The sequence below is a fragment of the Thermobia domestica genome, chromosome 10 (assembly GCF_964235325.1).
Source record: "Thermobia domestica chromosome 10, izTheDome1.hap1.1, whole genome shotgun sequence".
Taxonomy (NCBI): Eukaryota; Metazoa; Arthropoda; class Insecta; order Zygentoma; family Lepismatidae; genus Thermobia; species Thermobia domestica.
Genome location: NC_137463.1, coordinates 202643434 through 202662062, shown reverse-complemented (window position 1 = coordinate 202662062; position 18629 = coordinate 202643434). Strand labels below are relative to the sequence as shown.

Sequence of the window (18629 nt, the reverse complement as noted above, 5' to 3'; positions counted from 1 at the left end):
ATATGGACTGTACCACTAAGTTATACAAGCACAACAGAACTTTTGTTGCAGTCTATATGGTTTCAGTAGCTGAGCACCGACTTCAAGAGTGGTAGAATATATAGATGTCCAGAGAGCAGACTAGATGGTGTAGTGGTTAACGCACTGCCACAGTTAACAGGAGATGCGGTTCGAATCGCAGTCCAGTCATGAACTTTTTCACTCTTGGTGTATCACTGAATTCGACCTTAAGAGGCAAAATCGATTACTTCCTCTACTTATCAATATACAATAATACAGTAAACCCTATTCATGTTTTACATATTCCTATACCTAAAATCATTTATCTTAAAATTATTTTGTTTTTTAAGACAGCAAAGTATAATCAAATATCTTCAGCTGTTAATACATTCAGCTTTGTGTGTCTGTGTTCCGTGATGTTATTAAAATTAAGAGCAAGATAAGGGATTGTATAGTAGAGTAGGATACCTTTGAGACAATACTGTCTTATTATTGGGCTCTGACATATCTATTATTTATAAAAGCCTCAAAATTTTGAAAATATTTCCTGTGGATATGTGAGACGAAGTGAAAAATATATTCGTTAGATGAAGACAAATTTAAACCTTCGACTTGTTTACACCTTTAAAATTTAAAATGATGATGAGATGGACGATAATGGTGGAATAAAAGAAGTGGAAGGAAACAGGAGTACCCCGAGAAAATTCACGCACACGGTGTTTGTTCACCGCAAACTTCACTTGGCGAAAGCTGCGATCGAATCAGGGAACCCATACACCAAAGATGACTGAGTAACCGCGGCCTCAATTTGTACAACTGACTCCCACAGGACAGTCACTAATACGCATAGTCTCCGGCTTGATTTTTGTTTTGGATTCTTGTCTCTGACACAAACCCGAGTGGACGTTTGGATTCTGCTTTAAGTAATAGGTCCCGTCTCATATAGCAAGAGAACATAATATTTAAAAAGTTATGGAACTTCTTGTATAAAATAACAGACAAATTCTGACCAAAGCATATATTAACTAATAAATAATAGCGTTACAGTTTCGGCAAATTAACTTTGCCTTCATCAGACACATTATGAAATACAATTTCTAAGATTACAGCTTATATACTTCTTAAAGTGAGAGGAGGTATTCCATGAACCAATCATATTCGTCCTTTCCTTTAACAATTTTTAATTAATACAAATGCAACTTTTAATGATCAACTTTCACTTAAGAGGTAAACTTTTAATTGGCACACCTGTGTATGAATAACTTTCACTTTTGAAAAACATAAACTTTTAATTGTCTATCCGTTGTTCAATACACCTGTTTTAACCTCTTCTTTCTTCTCTGTTTTATCCAATATCTTTCTCCATACATCATGTATATTTAGTCCACTATTCCAATTCATAAGTTTCTCGCTTCCTTCCTTTCTTATTCATTCTGCCTCTTTCCATTTTCTTATAATGCTTCTTTTCTCCTTTTCCAGCTCCTCTACGCCTTCCCAGTCTATTTCATGTCCTGTCTCCCTTACATGTTTATATATAGCGTTACTATCTCTCTTCAATCGAACGTCGTCCCTGTGCTGTTTAATCCTTTCTTGTAACCTCTTTCCTGTTTCCCCTATATAACTCAAGAGAAAGAGAAGGCAGAAGGAGGTGAGAGAAGATAGAGAAGAAGAAAAGAAAAGATAATTCGGGATAGAAAGCATAGGAGAAAAAAACGGAAGTCTTAAAAAACTCATTGAGAAAAGGAGGAGTAAGAACGTACAGAAAAGGTAGCAGAAGAATGTTAGATGCGTTGCGAACGAGGAAAAGGAAAGTAAAAGAGATTCAAATAAGTGATGAAGGGGTTGTATATAGAATTAAATGCAAAGAATGTGATATGAGTTATATAGGGGAAACAGGAAAGAGGTTACAAGAAAGGATTAAACAGCACAGGGACGACGTTCGATTGAAGAGAGATAGTAACGCTATATATAAACATGTAAGGGAGACAGGACATGAAATAGACTGGGAAGGCGTAGAGGGGCTGGAAAAGGAGAAAAGAAGCATTATAAGAAAATGGAAAGAGGCAGAATGGATAAGAAAGGAAGGAAGAATTGGAATAGTGGACTAAATATACATGATGTATGGAGAAAGATATTGGATAAAACAGAAGAAAGAAGAGGTTAAAACAGGTGTATTGAACAACGGATAGACAATTAAAAGTTTGTTTTTCAAAAGTGAAAGTTATTCATACACAGGTGTGCCAATTAAAAGTTTACCTCTTAAGTGAAAGTTGATCATTAAAAGTTGCATTTGTATTAATTAAAAATTGTTAAAGGAAAGGACGAATATGATTGGTTCATGGAATACCTCCTCTCACTTTAAGAAGTATATAAGCTGTAATCTTAGAAATTGTATTTCATAATGTGTCTGATGAAGGCAAAGTTAATTTGCCGAAACTGTAACGCAATTATTTATTAGTTAATATATTTGGTCAGAATTTGTCTGTTATTTTAAAAAGTTAATTAATTAATTAGCTATTAAGGAGGATTGTGTGCTACAGTGAAGAGATATAACGGCGGTAGTAGACTACAGGAAGCTCACCCCTACCGAATTTATCTAAATGAAGTAGCCAAACGAAAAGTGTTTTGGGAGAAGCATCCATTCTCCACAAAATCACAGTGATTCGTATAGCAACTTGGAGATTAGTTCCAGGGGTGGTCAGAGTGATTTTAATAGTTGGGATGGAAGGCAACGGAAAACCACCGATCTCTTTCTCCCTAGTTTGCTGACAGCAGAAAGATAACGTATGTACAATAGTCGCAGGTCAAAATATAAATTTCGGAGGGGATGGCTTGGGAAGCACTATTGGACGAGAAAGTAACAAGGTGGGGAAGACAGATAAGGAAAAAAAAAAAAAAGATAAACAAAGAGCAAAAGGTTTAGGATAGTGACATGAAACGTACGTACCGTGTTACAGGGAGGGAAATTAGAAAATCTTAAAGAGGAAATGAAACAAAAATATAGATTTGATAGGAGTTTGTGAAGTTAGATGGGAAGGTAATGGGATGTTGAACATCGAAGGATATAGAATGTTTTACTCAGGTAATGAAAAGGGCAGTCATAATAGTGTAGGAATCATTCTTGGTAGGCGCTTAAAAGCCAAGGTAGTGAAAGTACAATTTGTTGATGATAAAGTTATGAAGTTAAGACTTAAAGGAAGAACGAAGGATCTAGTGGCGATACAGATTTACGCAATAAACGACTTCGCATACAACTGAAAAGCAAAGGAAAATTATGAGAAAATAGAAGAAATTAGGGACAGGGAGAAGAGAGGTCAAGGTGTCCACACAATTTGGCTAAAAAAATTCCCTGACTTCTCCCTGACCAAAGTTCCAGATTTTCCTGACCACTGAATAATTTAAGAAAAAAGAAAGAATCCTCAGTTTTCACCTTCCCCATAGTTGGCCTTGTTTTCTCTCTACTTCTGTTTTTCTTTTCTTTTTTTTCTTTTTTTGTTTTTTAACAATTTTCTTTAGTTCAAAAGAATGTAAATTTATAAACATACGCATTAGGTCGATATCACACTTACTATTTCATAAATTTAATAACTGAACAATGAACCTCAATCGATTTTTCCCTGACCAATCCTCCATTTCCCTGACTTTAGCTGATACATTTTACTTCCCTGACTTTTCACTGACTTTCCAGAATTTGACACCTGAGAGGTGCATGTATAATTTAATGGGAGATTTCAATACAGTTGTGGAAGAAAAAGAGGAAGGTAGTGTCGTAGGCAAATATGGTTTAGGTGAAAGAAATGAAAGGGGAAAGAAATTGATTAATTTCTGTAGACAGAATTCACTAATAATTGGGAACATGTGGTGCAATTAGCACAAGAGAAGAAGATATATATGGAAATCCCCAATAGACGGAGAAAGATATCAGATAGACTATGTTATGATTCAGAACAGATATTGGAATAGCTTTAAGAACGCGAAGACCCTGATCAGGGCTGACATTTTCTCTGATCATAACCTTGTGCTGACCGAAATGGACATTCAACTGAAAAATGTAGGTAAAAGAAAAGTAGGCAACAAGATGTTGAATACTGAAAAGCTGATGTTGAATACTGAAAAGCTGAAATACACGGAAGTAAATATCTTTTTGCTGAAAAATTCGAAGAAAAATACTCAAACGAGAAACGGATAGGTGCAGGTAGTAACAGATGGTAGGAGCACATTAAACTTTACATACAACAAGCTGCAGAAGTAGTAGGTTACCGCGAACACAGAACGGCTAAGAAATGAAGGGTTACAGAACAGATGTTGCAGAAAATGAGGGAAAGGAAGACGTGGCAACAAGTTGATACAGAAGAAGGTAGAAAGATGTGCATGAAGTTAAACCATGAGTTACGAAGTGAAACAGACAGAGTAAGGAAAAAGTTTTACAAAAGAAAATGCAAGGACAGAAGAAAAATGAATTCTTTAAGTTTTACGTCCCACAGTTATGCCGGCTAGACTAAAGGGGATGATCATGAAAAAAGAATGAAATAGTGGAATGAAGAACGTGAAGGAAACGGAAGAACTTCGAGAAAACCCATGCATACTGCGTTTGTCCAACACAAAGCCACTTGACGCGAGCTGGGATGGAACCAAGGACCCCATGCACCAGAGGTAAAAGCTCTACCACTGAGCCTCCGCGGCACCCGCAAGGACATAGAAATTGGGAAATATGAGGAAATGTACAAGGGGAAAAATCTACGGAATCTTGCACGGAACAAAGGGGTATTACGATGGTAGTAGAAAATTAGAATGGGAAGATAACGAAAGAAGTGAAGTCTTAGGAAGATGGAAAAAATATGTTGAAGACTTATATGAGAGTAGGGATAGACTGTGTGACCTAGATGTTGAAGTAGAAAATGAAGTACGTGGGAATGATAAAGGGTTTAGTATTCTTCGCGATGAGTTTGAAAAAGCTACATTCGAGATTAGGAATGGAAAGGCAACCGGGATAGATAATAAACCGATTGAATTCACTAACAATATGGAGGCAAGAATAAGGAATAATTGTTCCAAATGAAATATATGAAACAGGATTATAGAACTACTAGTCTCACATCTCATGCAGCAAATATTTTGCTTCGAATTCTGAACAGAAGGTTGCAGCGAAGAACAAATGAAATAGCTGAGGAGGAACAGTTTGGGTTGAGAAGAAGTAAGGGCACAAGAGATGTAATTGGATTATTAAGGGTAATCAGTGAAAGGCTTATAGAAGAAGAAAAAAAAGAGGTATATGTGGTATTTACTGAAAGCGCTTTTGATAGTGTGAATTGGGAATTGTTATTGGAAGTTCTAAAGAAGGTTGGTTGGAATGGAAAGATCGAAGACTCATAAGGAACTTATATATGGACCAACAAGTAATTATTAGAATAGAGGAGGAAATGACAATGCAATTGGAAGGGAAGTTCGATAGGGATGCTGTCTCTCGTCAACATTATTTAATACCTATCTAGAAGAAACAGTAAAAAAAGAGCCTACATAATAAAGACAACATTTCAGAAGGAAGTAGATTGATTAGGTGTATACTATTTACAGATGACATGGAGCTTGTTGCGGAATCTGAAAAGAAAATCAATAACACGTTAGAAAACTTGAGGAATGGCTGTGAAGAATATGGGATGATAATAAATGTTAGAGGCAAAATCCGTGGTGACTGGAACGAAGCTGTTCGTGTCAAATATAAAAATAGAAGGGTAGAAAATAGAACATGTGACTAGTTTTCGATACCTAGGTAGTATTAGTGAGGATATGAAGTGCGAACGTGAAATAAAAGCAAGGATAGGAATGCCAAAGGAAGCTTTCAGGAAGAAGAAAAGACTATTTTGTGAAACCTTGGATAAAGAATTGAGAAAAAAAAAAACTCAAAATGCATCGTATGAAGTATTATGCTGTATGGGGCAGAAACATGGACATTACGCAAAAAAGATGAAAAACGACTGAAAGTCTTAAAAATGTGTGTAGAGACGAATGGATAGAATTAGCTGGATCGAACGGAAAACGAATGAGAGTGTCTTAGAAATGATGAGGGAGAAAAGAAAATTTTTAGATATTATTAAGAAGACGAAGAGAAACTGGCTGGGCCATTGACTCAGAAGGAACTGTATCATGAGGGACGTGCTAGAGGGTATGGTGGAATGAAAGGGAGGGAATGAAGGAGACTACAATTACTGGACGGTATCAAAACAGAAAAATCGTACGAGAAGACAGAGAGGAGGTTAGAGGAAGACCGTGAAGCATGGAAGCTTCTAAGTTGTGGCAAGTAACTTGCCACTATTGGCAGCATACATATAATGATGATGACAATATTTCGTATAGGGTCTACCTGTTCATATTTTAGGTGAACATTTCTGTTAGATGCAGACCGAGAAATTTCCTAACAGAAAATGAAAGAAGAGCACCTAGCAGGTAAACGTACTTCTAAAACAGATTTTAGAAAGGAAAAAATCAATTTATTTCAATGAAGGTCAATGTAAAATCACATTCTCTAGATGTATGTACTATTACTTCTTTGGGCACATAAGAATAAAATAAGTTAACTCAGTCAACCCGTTTGAAGACATACCAACATTTAATTGATATAAGTTAAGAAAAGATTTTTGAATTGTATCTTGATAAGGTAATATTCAACTTACGAATGATGATTTATGTATTAAATAATAAAAAAATTAAATTAGATATAGCAGATACATATTTAAAGTTACACAAACTGATTCAAGGAAAAAATGTTGTAGTGATGGAATTTGAATTCTCTAGCTTTTTAAAAAATGCATTAACGAAACTTATAACAACTAGAACATTTTTCTGTTCATTACCCACTTGATTGAATGTTCACAAATTATCTTCCCAATGCATGTACACATTGTCTTAGTAAGCTACCACAGGATGTTGATATAAGCTTGTTTTGTAGTCAGTGTGATGTAAACCGCCTGACAAACAATCTTATCACTAAACTCAAAAGGATTCACTTTTGCTCCGCCAACTTATCATAGATAATATTAGACATTGAATTTTCGCTGACAGGTGTCAGTACTGTCAAGACTTAAGTTAAAAAAAAAATCTTTATTTAATATGGATAAATACAATTAAATGTATATATTATACGTACAAACATCTTGCTGCTCCGCATAATTTTATTTATAAATGTAAATATTTAATTCCCATGCAACCTATTTCTACTATAAATACTGTTTCTTCCATGCTGACACTTATAAGTAAAAAAATGCATGGTTAATATAATTTTTAAAACAACGTACAGTAATTTGGAGAAGCAAAAAGTGATACCTTTTGAGTTTATTGTTCTGTACTGCCTTATCCTAGTTAAGCCAAAGAGCGATAATCTATTTGAAAGAATGATATTAGATTAGCATGTACGTATTTAAAGTATTGAATAAATCCTTATTATAAGTTTTAATTTATAAAAATTGTTGCTAAACGTAAAGTTATGGAGTTGTGTATTTTGGTATGAGTAAATATATATAAGATTATCGTGGGATCCGAACTACATGAGCTCAGCCGGGAGCGTACGCTAACGGTTTAGCGACTAAAGAACTCGAAATAAGGAACGAATTTAAAGTGATGTTACATAAGTAATGCAACTAACCTATTCAGCAATGCTTGCAGAACAGTTGCTCTGTTTTCTCCTGTCTCATTGTTTTCAACGGGAACATCCTCTACCTTATCTCCATCTATAAGTTCTAGAGATTCTTCCAATGTAACTTCCGGCGAAAATATCTCTAAATTTTCAGGTTCTTCTTTTATTCTTACCACTTGCTGTAAAAATAAGAATATCCCAATAACTACACAAGTAATGGTTAATAATGCTAGTCAGGATCAGTGGTGGCTCTCGAGGGATGTCAAATCATAAACACAAAAAATTTATCGCTACAAGCATGGGGGGAGAAAACTTACATTATAGGCACTACAAGAATTAAAGAATTAGGAAAGCTGCTTCCTTAGATTGTAGCGAAAAAATTTTATATGTAACCGACGTAAATTCCTGCAAGAGCCGTAACTACTCACGATTTTACAAAAGCGTCTTATAAAAGTACCTAACCTTTTTAAATTAGTAATTTTCATTTGTTTGTTTTTCCTTTTTTCTAATAAAGAATTGCTGAATATTCCATGATCAGATCATCTTGTTTCAAGTCTCTTAAACAAGAAGGCTTTCCATACTTTTTTTTTTTTTTTAAGTTACCAAGTGAAGAAACTGATGTAACTTGTGTTTACAAAACGTGTATTAATATCAGGGTTGGCAGAAACCATGATTTTTATTGATAAAACAAAAACAAAAAAAATTTTTTTTTTTTTTTTTGTTTAAACCAGGTTTATTTGGTTTAAATAATTTGCTCTATATATTCATATCATATATGGACAGAAATACGTTTGTTTGGCCTTGATGTTATTATGCAACAGCCGGGTTATGCTGGAAGGGGTCACATAAGCTTAAAGCGGAATAAAAACTGCTTCTCCAGTTACATCCAAGAGAAATTGTTCTCCATTTGAACTCGGAACCAGGACTAATTGGCCACAAATGCGATACGTCTGCCGACTCACTCACGAAGGAATCCTGATAAAAATACGTTGTACTGATTTTTACATGCTTCTTAATATAACTGTCAAGAGTCATTTCAGAAGGACAAAAAGATAAACAGTTGCACAAGTGAAACCATTATACAGAATTACATATGGAAAATTTCAAAGTGCTACGGAGTACAGAAGAACTAATTTAATTCAAGTTAGTTAACAATGACTTTTATTGGTCCAAATTAAAGAAATACGACGACTTAATTTGCATATCAGTAAGAAAAGTAAATAAAGATACGAATTATTTGAGTCCACTTTGGCTCAGACTCATTTATACATAAAATAGATACCAAAGATACTTCTCATTTCACTAAAAGCGTCTCGTGGAGTCTATATGACCCCCCCACCACACACACACACACAAACAAAAAGTACAGCATTTCGATGTATTTTATCAATAGTAAACATTGAAACGAAACAATATTTAGAATTTTTCTTTGATTGCAATTACATAACAATAATAACAACTACCAAAAATTCACAAAACAAACATTTATAAACTTATACAAAAAAAAGTTGCTTTTGCAGCATAATCTTTTTGAGTAATGAATGGGGAATTTAGGTCTGAATATAATACGAATAATATACGGGAGTGAAAGGTAATAACCCACAAATGTGTGTTCATCAAGATTTTACAAACACACTTTTACGAACATTTTTCGTTCCCTTGGTTTACACCAGCCAACCCTGATTAATATATAACTATTAACAAAATTATGAGAATTATATTGAAGTTTTCATACCACTCTATAATCTAATTAGATGTCCTATTTAGGTTATCTTTAACTACCTGTATCCAATGGGGGATGGATACTTTGTGCTATGTGGTAATGTTTATAATTATACATTTCAGTCTGGTATTTTAACAAATGCGTATCTTTAATTTTATGTATATCCGTCCTAAATGTTCTGAAAGGTCGAATATAGCAATATCATTATCTTTAGACTCTATGTTTAGCAACCTTTAATTGTATTCCTTATCATGATCCTAATGTATCTACCTTCGCATTCACGTATTACATGGTCTACTCTACATAAATATCTTTTTCTGTAAAATAATTTTTAATGCCTTTTTATATTTATGTTTATAGTTGTAATTTTAAAAGATGTGTAACAATCTTCGACAAAATTTTAAAAATTGGAGAAGACCAATAATAGTACATTTACAGGCGTTTCGAAATTACTAGTTTATTGCAAGCCATACTTCCGTGTTCGTTTTTCGCCTTTTTCGTAAGGTACAGAGTGTCCAATATACAATGTAACCCGGAGTTTGGGATAGTAGAACTTTTGAGCTGGAAGCGGTACACAAATAATAGTTATACCAAAATAAAGTCTTGTTCATGCATATATTTTTAAACTAGGAAGCAACGATTGAAGTACACTAGGAACCACATAGTGTTGACAGCAGGGACGGATCCAGAACGGACTTCTGGGAGGGGGGGCGGTCGGTAGTAATACTGCTACTTAGAACTACTTTTAAGAGCTCCAAACTTTTCATGGATGGGTTTATTTATATATAAAATAAGAAAATTTCCTCTTCTGGAGGGGAGGGATTGCCCCGATCGGCCTCCTTGGATCCGCCCCTGGTTGACAGATGTAACTGAAGGTGTAAATAAATTTTTTTACAAGTCACGTAAATTGACCTATAACTCATAGGTACGGATGTTCTGTCGTTAATTTTCAGTTTGTATAGTTGGAGTAGCTTGGAAACTATAGAATGAAAAAAAGAATTTTTCATTCCCATCTATAACTAATCGGATGAGGCAGATGTAAGGGGTTACTAGGGAAAACGTTGTTTTCATAAATTAACATTCTGAATTGGCAACAGTGCTGATGTTTCAGTGCATCAAAAGGTATGTTAAGGATATGTCTACATTATGCAATTCCTGAAAACAATGAAAAAGAAACTTGGAAATTATCATGATAAAACTTTTACTTACATGCACCCGGCAACATTGTTATTCATCACGAACTGAATTGTCAGTTCTACGGCAGATTATGGAAGTGCACCCGCTTTGATTCAATGAATAGCAGTGTTGCCGGGTGCATGTAAGTAAAAGTTTTATCACGATAATTTCCTAGTTTCTTTTTCACTATTTTCAGGAATTGCATAATGTAGACAGATCCTTAACACACCTTTTGATGCACTGAAACATCAGTACAGTTTCCAATTCAGAATTTTAATTTATGAAAACCACGTTTTCCCTAATAACCCCTTACAGAGGCCTCATCCGATTAGTTATCGGCGGAAATGAAAAATACTTTTTTTCATTCCATAGTTTCCAAGTTACTCCAACTATACAAACTGAAAATTAACGACAGAACATCCATACCTATGAGTTATGAGTCAATTTACGTGACTTGTAAAAAAATTTATTTACACCTTCGGTTACATCTGTCAACACTGTGTGGTTCCTAGTGAACTTCAATCATTGCTTCCTAGTTTAAAAATATATGCATGAACAAGGCTTCATTTTGGTATAGCCATTATTTCTATACCGCTTCCGGTTCAAAAGTTCTACTATCCCAAACTCCGGGTTGCATTGTATATTGGACACCCTGTATTTTTGTAAAGTGTCATATTCACTGGATTTTCCTGTCATGTATACAGAAGGTTGTTTCAGGTTATGATAACGAATTTGATCGCTAGGTAGTAATACGCATAAACACGAGAAGTTAAAAAATGCTGTGTGTTCACTTCTAAGGAGAACGGACGTTTTTGTGTGTGAGTATTTATATGGCTCTGAAAATTACGGCATTTTGGAAGACCTTTATTTATGCCCTTTTCGACATTGGTTACAGTTATACCTAAATAATTCAACAGTCATTGCAAACAGTTTTCGTGTATCAGAGAAAGCGATCAACGCTGAGTTGAATAGCAACAAAACGAGCACCCTTGCTGCTGTTGGGTCCATCAATATTGGCATCATAGATATCAGAGGCACACGTGAACCCAAGATGTGATACAGATAGTGCGTATCTTGGTGCAATGTGAGAACCCATTGTCTCAAAGAACAATACCAAGAGCAGTACAACCTTTTGTCGCACCCATAAATCGCATAACTGAGCACGATTTACATCTGGTAAAGTATTCATATGGTCGGTCCTTTACGTATCATGGAGAAGACGACGAAGTCGAAAGTTGTACCAACGCCCTCTTGCAGGGGACAGGTGGAAATTTGTAGTGACTTTAGACGAGTCATAGGTGTATCTGTCGAAGTGTAATAACAAGGAGCTCATCTTTTATCGTCTCTGTGATTCAGAGGTATTTTTGACTGGGTACGTGAGTGTATGCAAAGTTGTTCATTTGGCCCATGGAGTTACTTCAGAAGGACAAAAAGATACACAACTGCACCAAGTTATATACGATAATAAAATAAATGGATAATTTCTAAAGACTTCAGAGTAAAAAAGAAATAATCCAGTTTAAGTTGCATCAATGTCAGAAATATAATGACTTAATTCAATCTGCGTATCAATAAAAGAAATGAATAAAGATACGAATCATTTGAGTTCACTCTAGCTCTTAACCATTCATAAGTATACATATACAGAAAATAATTTGCATTTATTCTTCCTGAGTATCCCCAGCCGCCATTTCCGTATGATTCTCCTTTTTTCGGCAACTTTTTAAGAACTTATGTTTTATCTACAATATTTTTTCTATGTTTTTCCTCTTCTTTCTATTCCTTTTTTTTAATAATTCTTCTCTACTGCACCGATGTTCACCAAAACATCTGTGGAAATTCTCTATTAACTCCTCTTTTCTTTTCTAGTTACTTATCATGTCTATTGTCCTTCCTATGTTCTGTTCGGTTTAGTCCCTACACCATACCTTTCACAATAGTATAAACCTGCCGAGAAGTTTTTCTTGTATCACTTCGTTGTAAACCTCCTTGCTTCTTTCCTTATCGTCATATTGAGAATACAGAAAAAGAAATGGAACAAGATTGGGAATAGAAGTGAAAGAAATGGATACAACCAATCACTTGTATGCTATATTGTCTCAAAAATATGAAGCAGGATAACGCTCCACTATATGTGGGATATTCGACCGTACTGACGATCACAAAATATCGAATAATGTCCCACCTAGCATATAGCCCAGTAGTGGCTTTCAGTAATTACCATATTTTCTAGCCCATGGTTCAGTTCCTTCACCACGACCATTTCCAAAAAATGGTGGGAACAGGAGCCCTGGAATTCTTTGCCTCAGAACCAAGGAAACATGCAGGTATTCAAAGCTTGGTCGAACTTAAAACAAAACTCCTGAACATAATGACCTTTACTTTTTGAATTTATTGTAATTTATTGAAGTATATGCACACTCAAGTGCATCAATTTTATGACTCATTTATCATTTTTATAGAAAATAGTATATAACTAAGTATTCTATCCACAATGTAATATTTTCTGATGAATTGAATACTATAGTATTGTATTTTCAAGATCTGGGTGATATTGTGAAAGAGAGAAATTTCTAATATGGCCCCCACTTGTATGCTTGACAGTAGCTTTTCCTTCTTCCCTACTTCTTCTTGAAATTGTAAAAATCAAGACTGCTACACGTCAAAGCATAAAAAGTTTCTTCTGACAAAACCTGTCCATTCATTCACCTTTATCTTCTGTAGTATCTCGAATTCTCAAATCAATCCTTTTTAAATGCTCTGGGCGAAAGTTATCAAAATTATCAGTTATAACTGTTGGAGTGTGAATTCATACACTTACTGCTTATTTAAAATTTTACCCATAAGCAGAATGCTGTGTCAAAGATTAAAGGGGTAGCTTGTTCCCTTTAAATTATTTGTAACTAAATATTACTTAAAAATACGAAAGTAAATGTTTAAATGGGAAACCTATAATGCATATAACCAAAGAAAATTATACATAACTGGTAGGAAAAAAAAAAAAAAAAAACTTGGGAGCAAAAAAACTTTTAGCATCATTGTAATTTGAACGAAAACTAGAAAAAAAAAAGTATCTTTTTCGTTTGCTATTGGAAATTCATAACTTAAATATTAATAGAAAGCTCTTAACTGAAAACTCGATGGCCAAGATTTTTGAATACGCCTGTAAGTGACACTAAACTTTCTGGCATAACAATTCACGAAATAGTGTAGCCAGCCAGATGACTTCTAATTGATTGTACAGTTACCTAGGCCTCGACCTCTTAGTTCAATGCCAATTTATTTATGGCATTCCAGATCGGACTTCGCTACCTTGAATTCAAATAAATCCCCGACTGTTTCATGATGCTGAAGTCAATCCGACAACGTTTTGCTAACAGGAAAATAAATAAATAAATAAATAAATAAATAAATAAATAAATAAATAAATAAATAAATAAATAAAAAAGCGACTGTGAACAATAACGAATATATAAATAAGACACATTACAAAAAATATGTATTTCGATGTATACCTTTGAATATTATTATTTTAATAATGATTAAATAAGGAAAACAGATAGGCCGAAATATTTATACTAATCAATTCTGAGTCACAAATGCGAAAAACAACGAAAAAATACCTCTTCGTCATTGGCTTCACATGATACTGGACTTGGGGGGTTGATGTCATCTTCTTCACTTTTGTCAGATTTATAATCTATTTTGCTACTCATTTCCTTCAGTAGCTCGTCGGCTTTAAGACATTTTTGCCTAAATGAGTGTGTGACTTCCAATTTGTCAAAACAATCGCCACATATGTGTGCTGGAAGTCCATCTTCTTTGGAAACCTGAAACAATAAAATGTATAACTTACAACAAAAATACCTTTATATACGTAACAGACAAAAACGAAGCCAAAAGAAGCCTGTGTCTGTAACAGGTTTCTAGAATGATAATCTTCTGCCAGCAAAAGTCTGAGTAATAGGATATGTAAAAAGGAGTGGCCTGGGAAATTTTAAGCTTTATCCTGACATTTTTATGACGCAATTGGATAGTTTTTTTAGTCAGAATAAAAGAGAAAAGATCATTTTTGAGTATCAGTCAATTGTCAATAGTTTGGGCCTACTATTTCACAATATGTCCACACAAAATCCTATAATTACACGTTTTACAAAATACAGAATATTGTTTACGTGCGGAAACGAAACTAACCTAATCAAAGCGACAAATTTGTGCAAAATTTAAATTTCTGATCACGTTTTTCAAACAAAGCCAGGAAACAGGGACAGATTGCAACCACGAAACGTAAAGATACTACGAGGGTGGATTAGAAAGTTCGTGACCTGACTTACAAAATTAGAAAATGTTTGGATAATTTATGCTATATTTTTCCATGTAATCCCCTCGACCGAGATACATTTACGCCAACTATCCGGTAATGCTTCTACTCAAAAAACCTCATGCCCTGCAAAATATCCCAGTACAGCACTTTCCACCTGTGCATCTGAAGAAAATCGCTGACCCCTTACAATCTTTTTAAGGTTTCTAAACAAGTCCGAGGGGGCGATATCAGGCGAATACGGTGGATGCAGTAACAGTTCGAACTCATAGGATTGAATTTCTGCCATGGATGCAAGAGACGTGTGAACACGTGCACTGTCCTGGTGAAACAACACCTTTCTTCGCAGTATTCCTGGCTTTTTAATTCTGATTTCCTCACGTAAACGTCGCAGAAGGGTGCAGTAATATTCAGAATTGACAGTCTTTCTCTTTTCCAAGAAATCAATCAGGATAATGCCAGTAGTAATGGGGCGACTTGAGGAAACTTTTTGGCCCCTGGGTCCCTGCCTTAGGACCCATGGTCCCTGGCCCAGGGTCAATGACCTAGGGGTACCTAGGACCACCCCCTAAAATTTGGCAGGGGTACATAGGACCACCCCCAGGACCCATGGTCCCTGGCCTGTGTCAATGACCTAGGGTACTTAGGACCACCCCTCTAGATTTTGGCAGGGGTACATAGGACCACCCCCCCTTAAATTTTGGAAATTGCCAAATCTAAAAATTGGGTGTGGTAGCCTAGGACCACAGTATGTACCTCTATCAGTATTGGGTGTCTATGTCGTTCCCTTTCATGGGTAAAAAATTGCCAAAAATTCAAATTTCGGAGGTTTTTGACCTTATTTATCCCCTTGGATGAGGTATTATTACCCTATATGGTTATATGTGCATATACAGGGATTCATTACCTTTCATAAGACATGGGTACATTTGTGCACCCCTTTAAATTTTTGGCAGGGGTGCCTTGGCCCACCCCTTCAATTTTGGAAATTGCCCAATTTAAACATTTTGGTACAATAGTATAGAACCCTAGTATGTATTACTATAAATTTGGGTGGTCCACTTTGTTCCCTTTTAGGGGTACAAAATTGCCAAATTTTTAGTACAACCACATGTTTGGTTTTTTGGCTCATTTTATTCCCTTGGATGAGGTCCTATTACCTTATATGGTTGTATACAGGTGTTTATTTCCTATTGTAAGACATAGGTACATTTGTGCACCCCGGCAGGAGTGCCTTGGCCCACCCCTTCAATTTTGGAAATTGCCCAATTTAAACATTTGGTATAATAGTATAGAACCCTAATATAGATCACTATAAATTTCGGTGGTCTATCTCGTTCCCTTTTAGGGGTACAAAATTGCCAAAATATAAACGTAAGCAATACGTTGTACCACGTGTTTGGTTTTTGACCTAATTCATTTCCTTGGATGAGATCCTATTACCTTATATGGTTATATGGCCATGTATAGGAGTCCATTTCCTATTATGAAACATAAGTACATATGCGCACCCCCGGGAATGGTACCTTGGCCCGCCCCTTAAGTTTTAGAAAATTGCCAAATTTAAACATTTGGTATCATAGTACTGGACCCTAATATATATTACTACAAAATTTGGGTGGTCCACCTCGTTCCCTTTTAGGGGACATTTTGTTCCGCTTTAGGAGTGAACCTTGCAATCGTCCCGAGTTTGATTCTTGGAAATGTTGAATTTAATGTCCCCGCGAAAACGGTGAGAGATGATAGGACGAAACATGAACTTACTTGACTGAGGATTGAAGCAGGGACCTCATACAGTAGAGACAAGCACTGAGCCATCGTACACGTGTGTTGATTACTATGCAATAGTCCCGAGTTTGATTCTTGGTGCTAGTTTCAGGAAAATGTTAACGTCCCACTTGAAACGATGATGAGACATGAGAAAACATCATAAACTTACTTGCTTGCGGATTGAAGCAGAGAACTCACACATCAGAAAAAAAAAACGCTGAGCCACCGTACTCCATTCAGTGCGAGCAGTTTTGCGTATGAAAAGAACATGAACAGATTATGTTACATTACTACACATTTCTGCTTGTTGTTACGCATAGAAGCTTGTTATTGTGAAATTGCAGAATCTGCTTTTACTACATCAGCATTTTTTCTCAGCTGACGGACTTTTAAAGCTCAACTTTACATTTATGTCAAAGACAGTTTCGTAACATATCGATGAGTGTTACATTTTTTCAATCAAGTTTAAGGAAAAATGAATCACATTTTAGATGTGTTAATTTGAATGTCGTAAGAAACTAACGAGTCAACGGTATGATGTCATTATCAAAATTGCGATACTAGATGTCGTAACGATTGATGTGTAAGGAGAAAAAACGTGAATAATGTCACAACCAATCAGATTGCTTCTTACATCACGTTTCGGCTCATGATGAAAGCTGTGTTTTCATTGGTTCTCCGTGATGTCATTGATTCATTTTCCTCGTTTCTGATTGGCTGATAGTGTTGTCACTTTATAGTTGAACCGTTTTAGATCTAAATAAATTTCTTAATTTCATTTTTGAAGTCCTACTTCCACGAAGATCGTGAATGAACGTAGGTGTACCTCTTGTGACAGCGTGACTTTACTCCGTTCCTTGAATTTGAGGTAAGTATCGACTGCGTTTTCTTAACATCAATGGAGTGCTTTTGCATGAGGATAACATTGTTATCACTGTTTTATTTAGCACGAAATATTTAGCAAATGGAAGAATAATCCTCACTTACTTGACCGGGAATCCCACACATTAGAAGTAAGCACGAGAAAATTGTTGATTTTGGTTTAGCGTCCCTTCAGTAGTGGGGTGCTAGGAATACAGCTTAATGTTGAATTTGAGCGCATACTGGGTGTTGAACCCGTGCCAGAGGAACGTAACGCTAACCACTTAGCTCAGTTTCTGAAAGTAAGCAAAGAAACTACGCACGATTTTGTTCCCCTACAACGTGAGACGTGGACTTGCAGTTTAATGTGGGATCTGATCTCCCGCCGAGAAACGAATTCGAGTCTTTCTTGTCTTAGCTCGAGAAAAGCAAGCGCATGAGATTTTGTTTTCGTTTCATGTTCGTCATACGTTTTAAAGTTCAGTGTCAGAGGAAAAATGCTTACTACTACAATGATTCTTTCAGCACAGTTAGAAAAACAATTTCATTCATTCTTTTTATCACTACAGAAACTTAGGTCATTTACATGTTGATGTTGGTCCGGGTTTGATTTCCAGTATGACGACAATAAAACGTTTCAGTAGTAGAACTATTTGAGATATGATCATTCTTTTAGGATTGATCGTGTAGTCATTTTGATAATGTAGTGATCTCTGAATTCAATTTTAATTCGTGCTTTTTTTTCTCTTTTCGTTTTAGATATTTGTTTTTCTTTGCCTATTCCTTTTTTTGCTTACCTTACCATTTTCCCTATTTGAATATGGCTACTTCTGGCTTTACTGTCTTGCGAGAAATCAATAGACATTATCGGCGTTTTAATCTTGAAGGACGAATGCTGGAAATTCAAATTAATGCTCCGACCAGTGGCACCGATATTGTGGAGTGGGTTCAGGCCTCCTTTCAACAGATGTTGGATTACTTATTGGAAAACGTCGACGAATCATCGATGGTTGGATTATCGATTTTATCCCACGATGAGAAGAACAAGCCATTTTATTTATCTTTCCGGCATGCAAGTAATTTGACACTGGAGACTTTATGGGCTTCCTTTGATCGCATCCTTCAAAGTAACGATAGTTTTCTCATGA

At 35.5% G+C, this 18629-nt stretch overlaps 1 protein-coding gene across 4 annotated transcripts in view; it reads right to left on the bottom strand.

Annotated features, from left to right (window-relative positions):
* Positions 1-18629, bottom strand: part of LOC145662928 (uncharacterized) — a 210283-nt gene that overhangs the window by 1647 nt on the left and 190007 nt on the right. For all 4 annotated transcript variants that reach the window (XM_081728951.1, XM_081728948.1, XM_081728949.1 and 1 more), the window contains 2 exons: positions 14153-14359; positions 7640-7809 (listed from right to left, as the gene is read on the bottom strand). In XM_081728951.1, the coding sequence (XP_081585077.1) occupies positions 7640-7809; positions 14153-14245 (263 nt within the window). In that variant the 5' untranslated portion in view covers positions 14246-14359. The remainder of the gene's footprint in view (positions 1-7639; positions 7810-14152; positions 14360-18629) is intronic.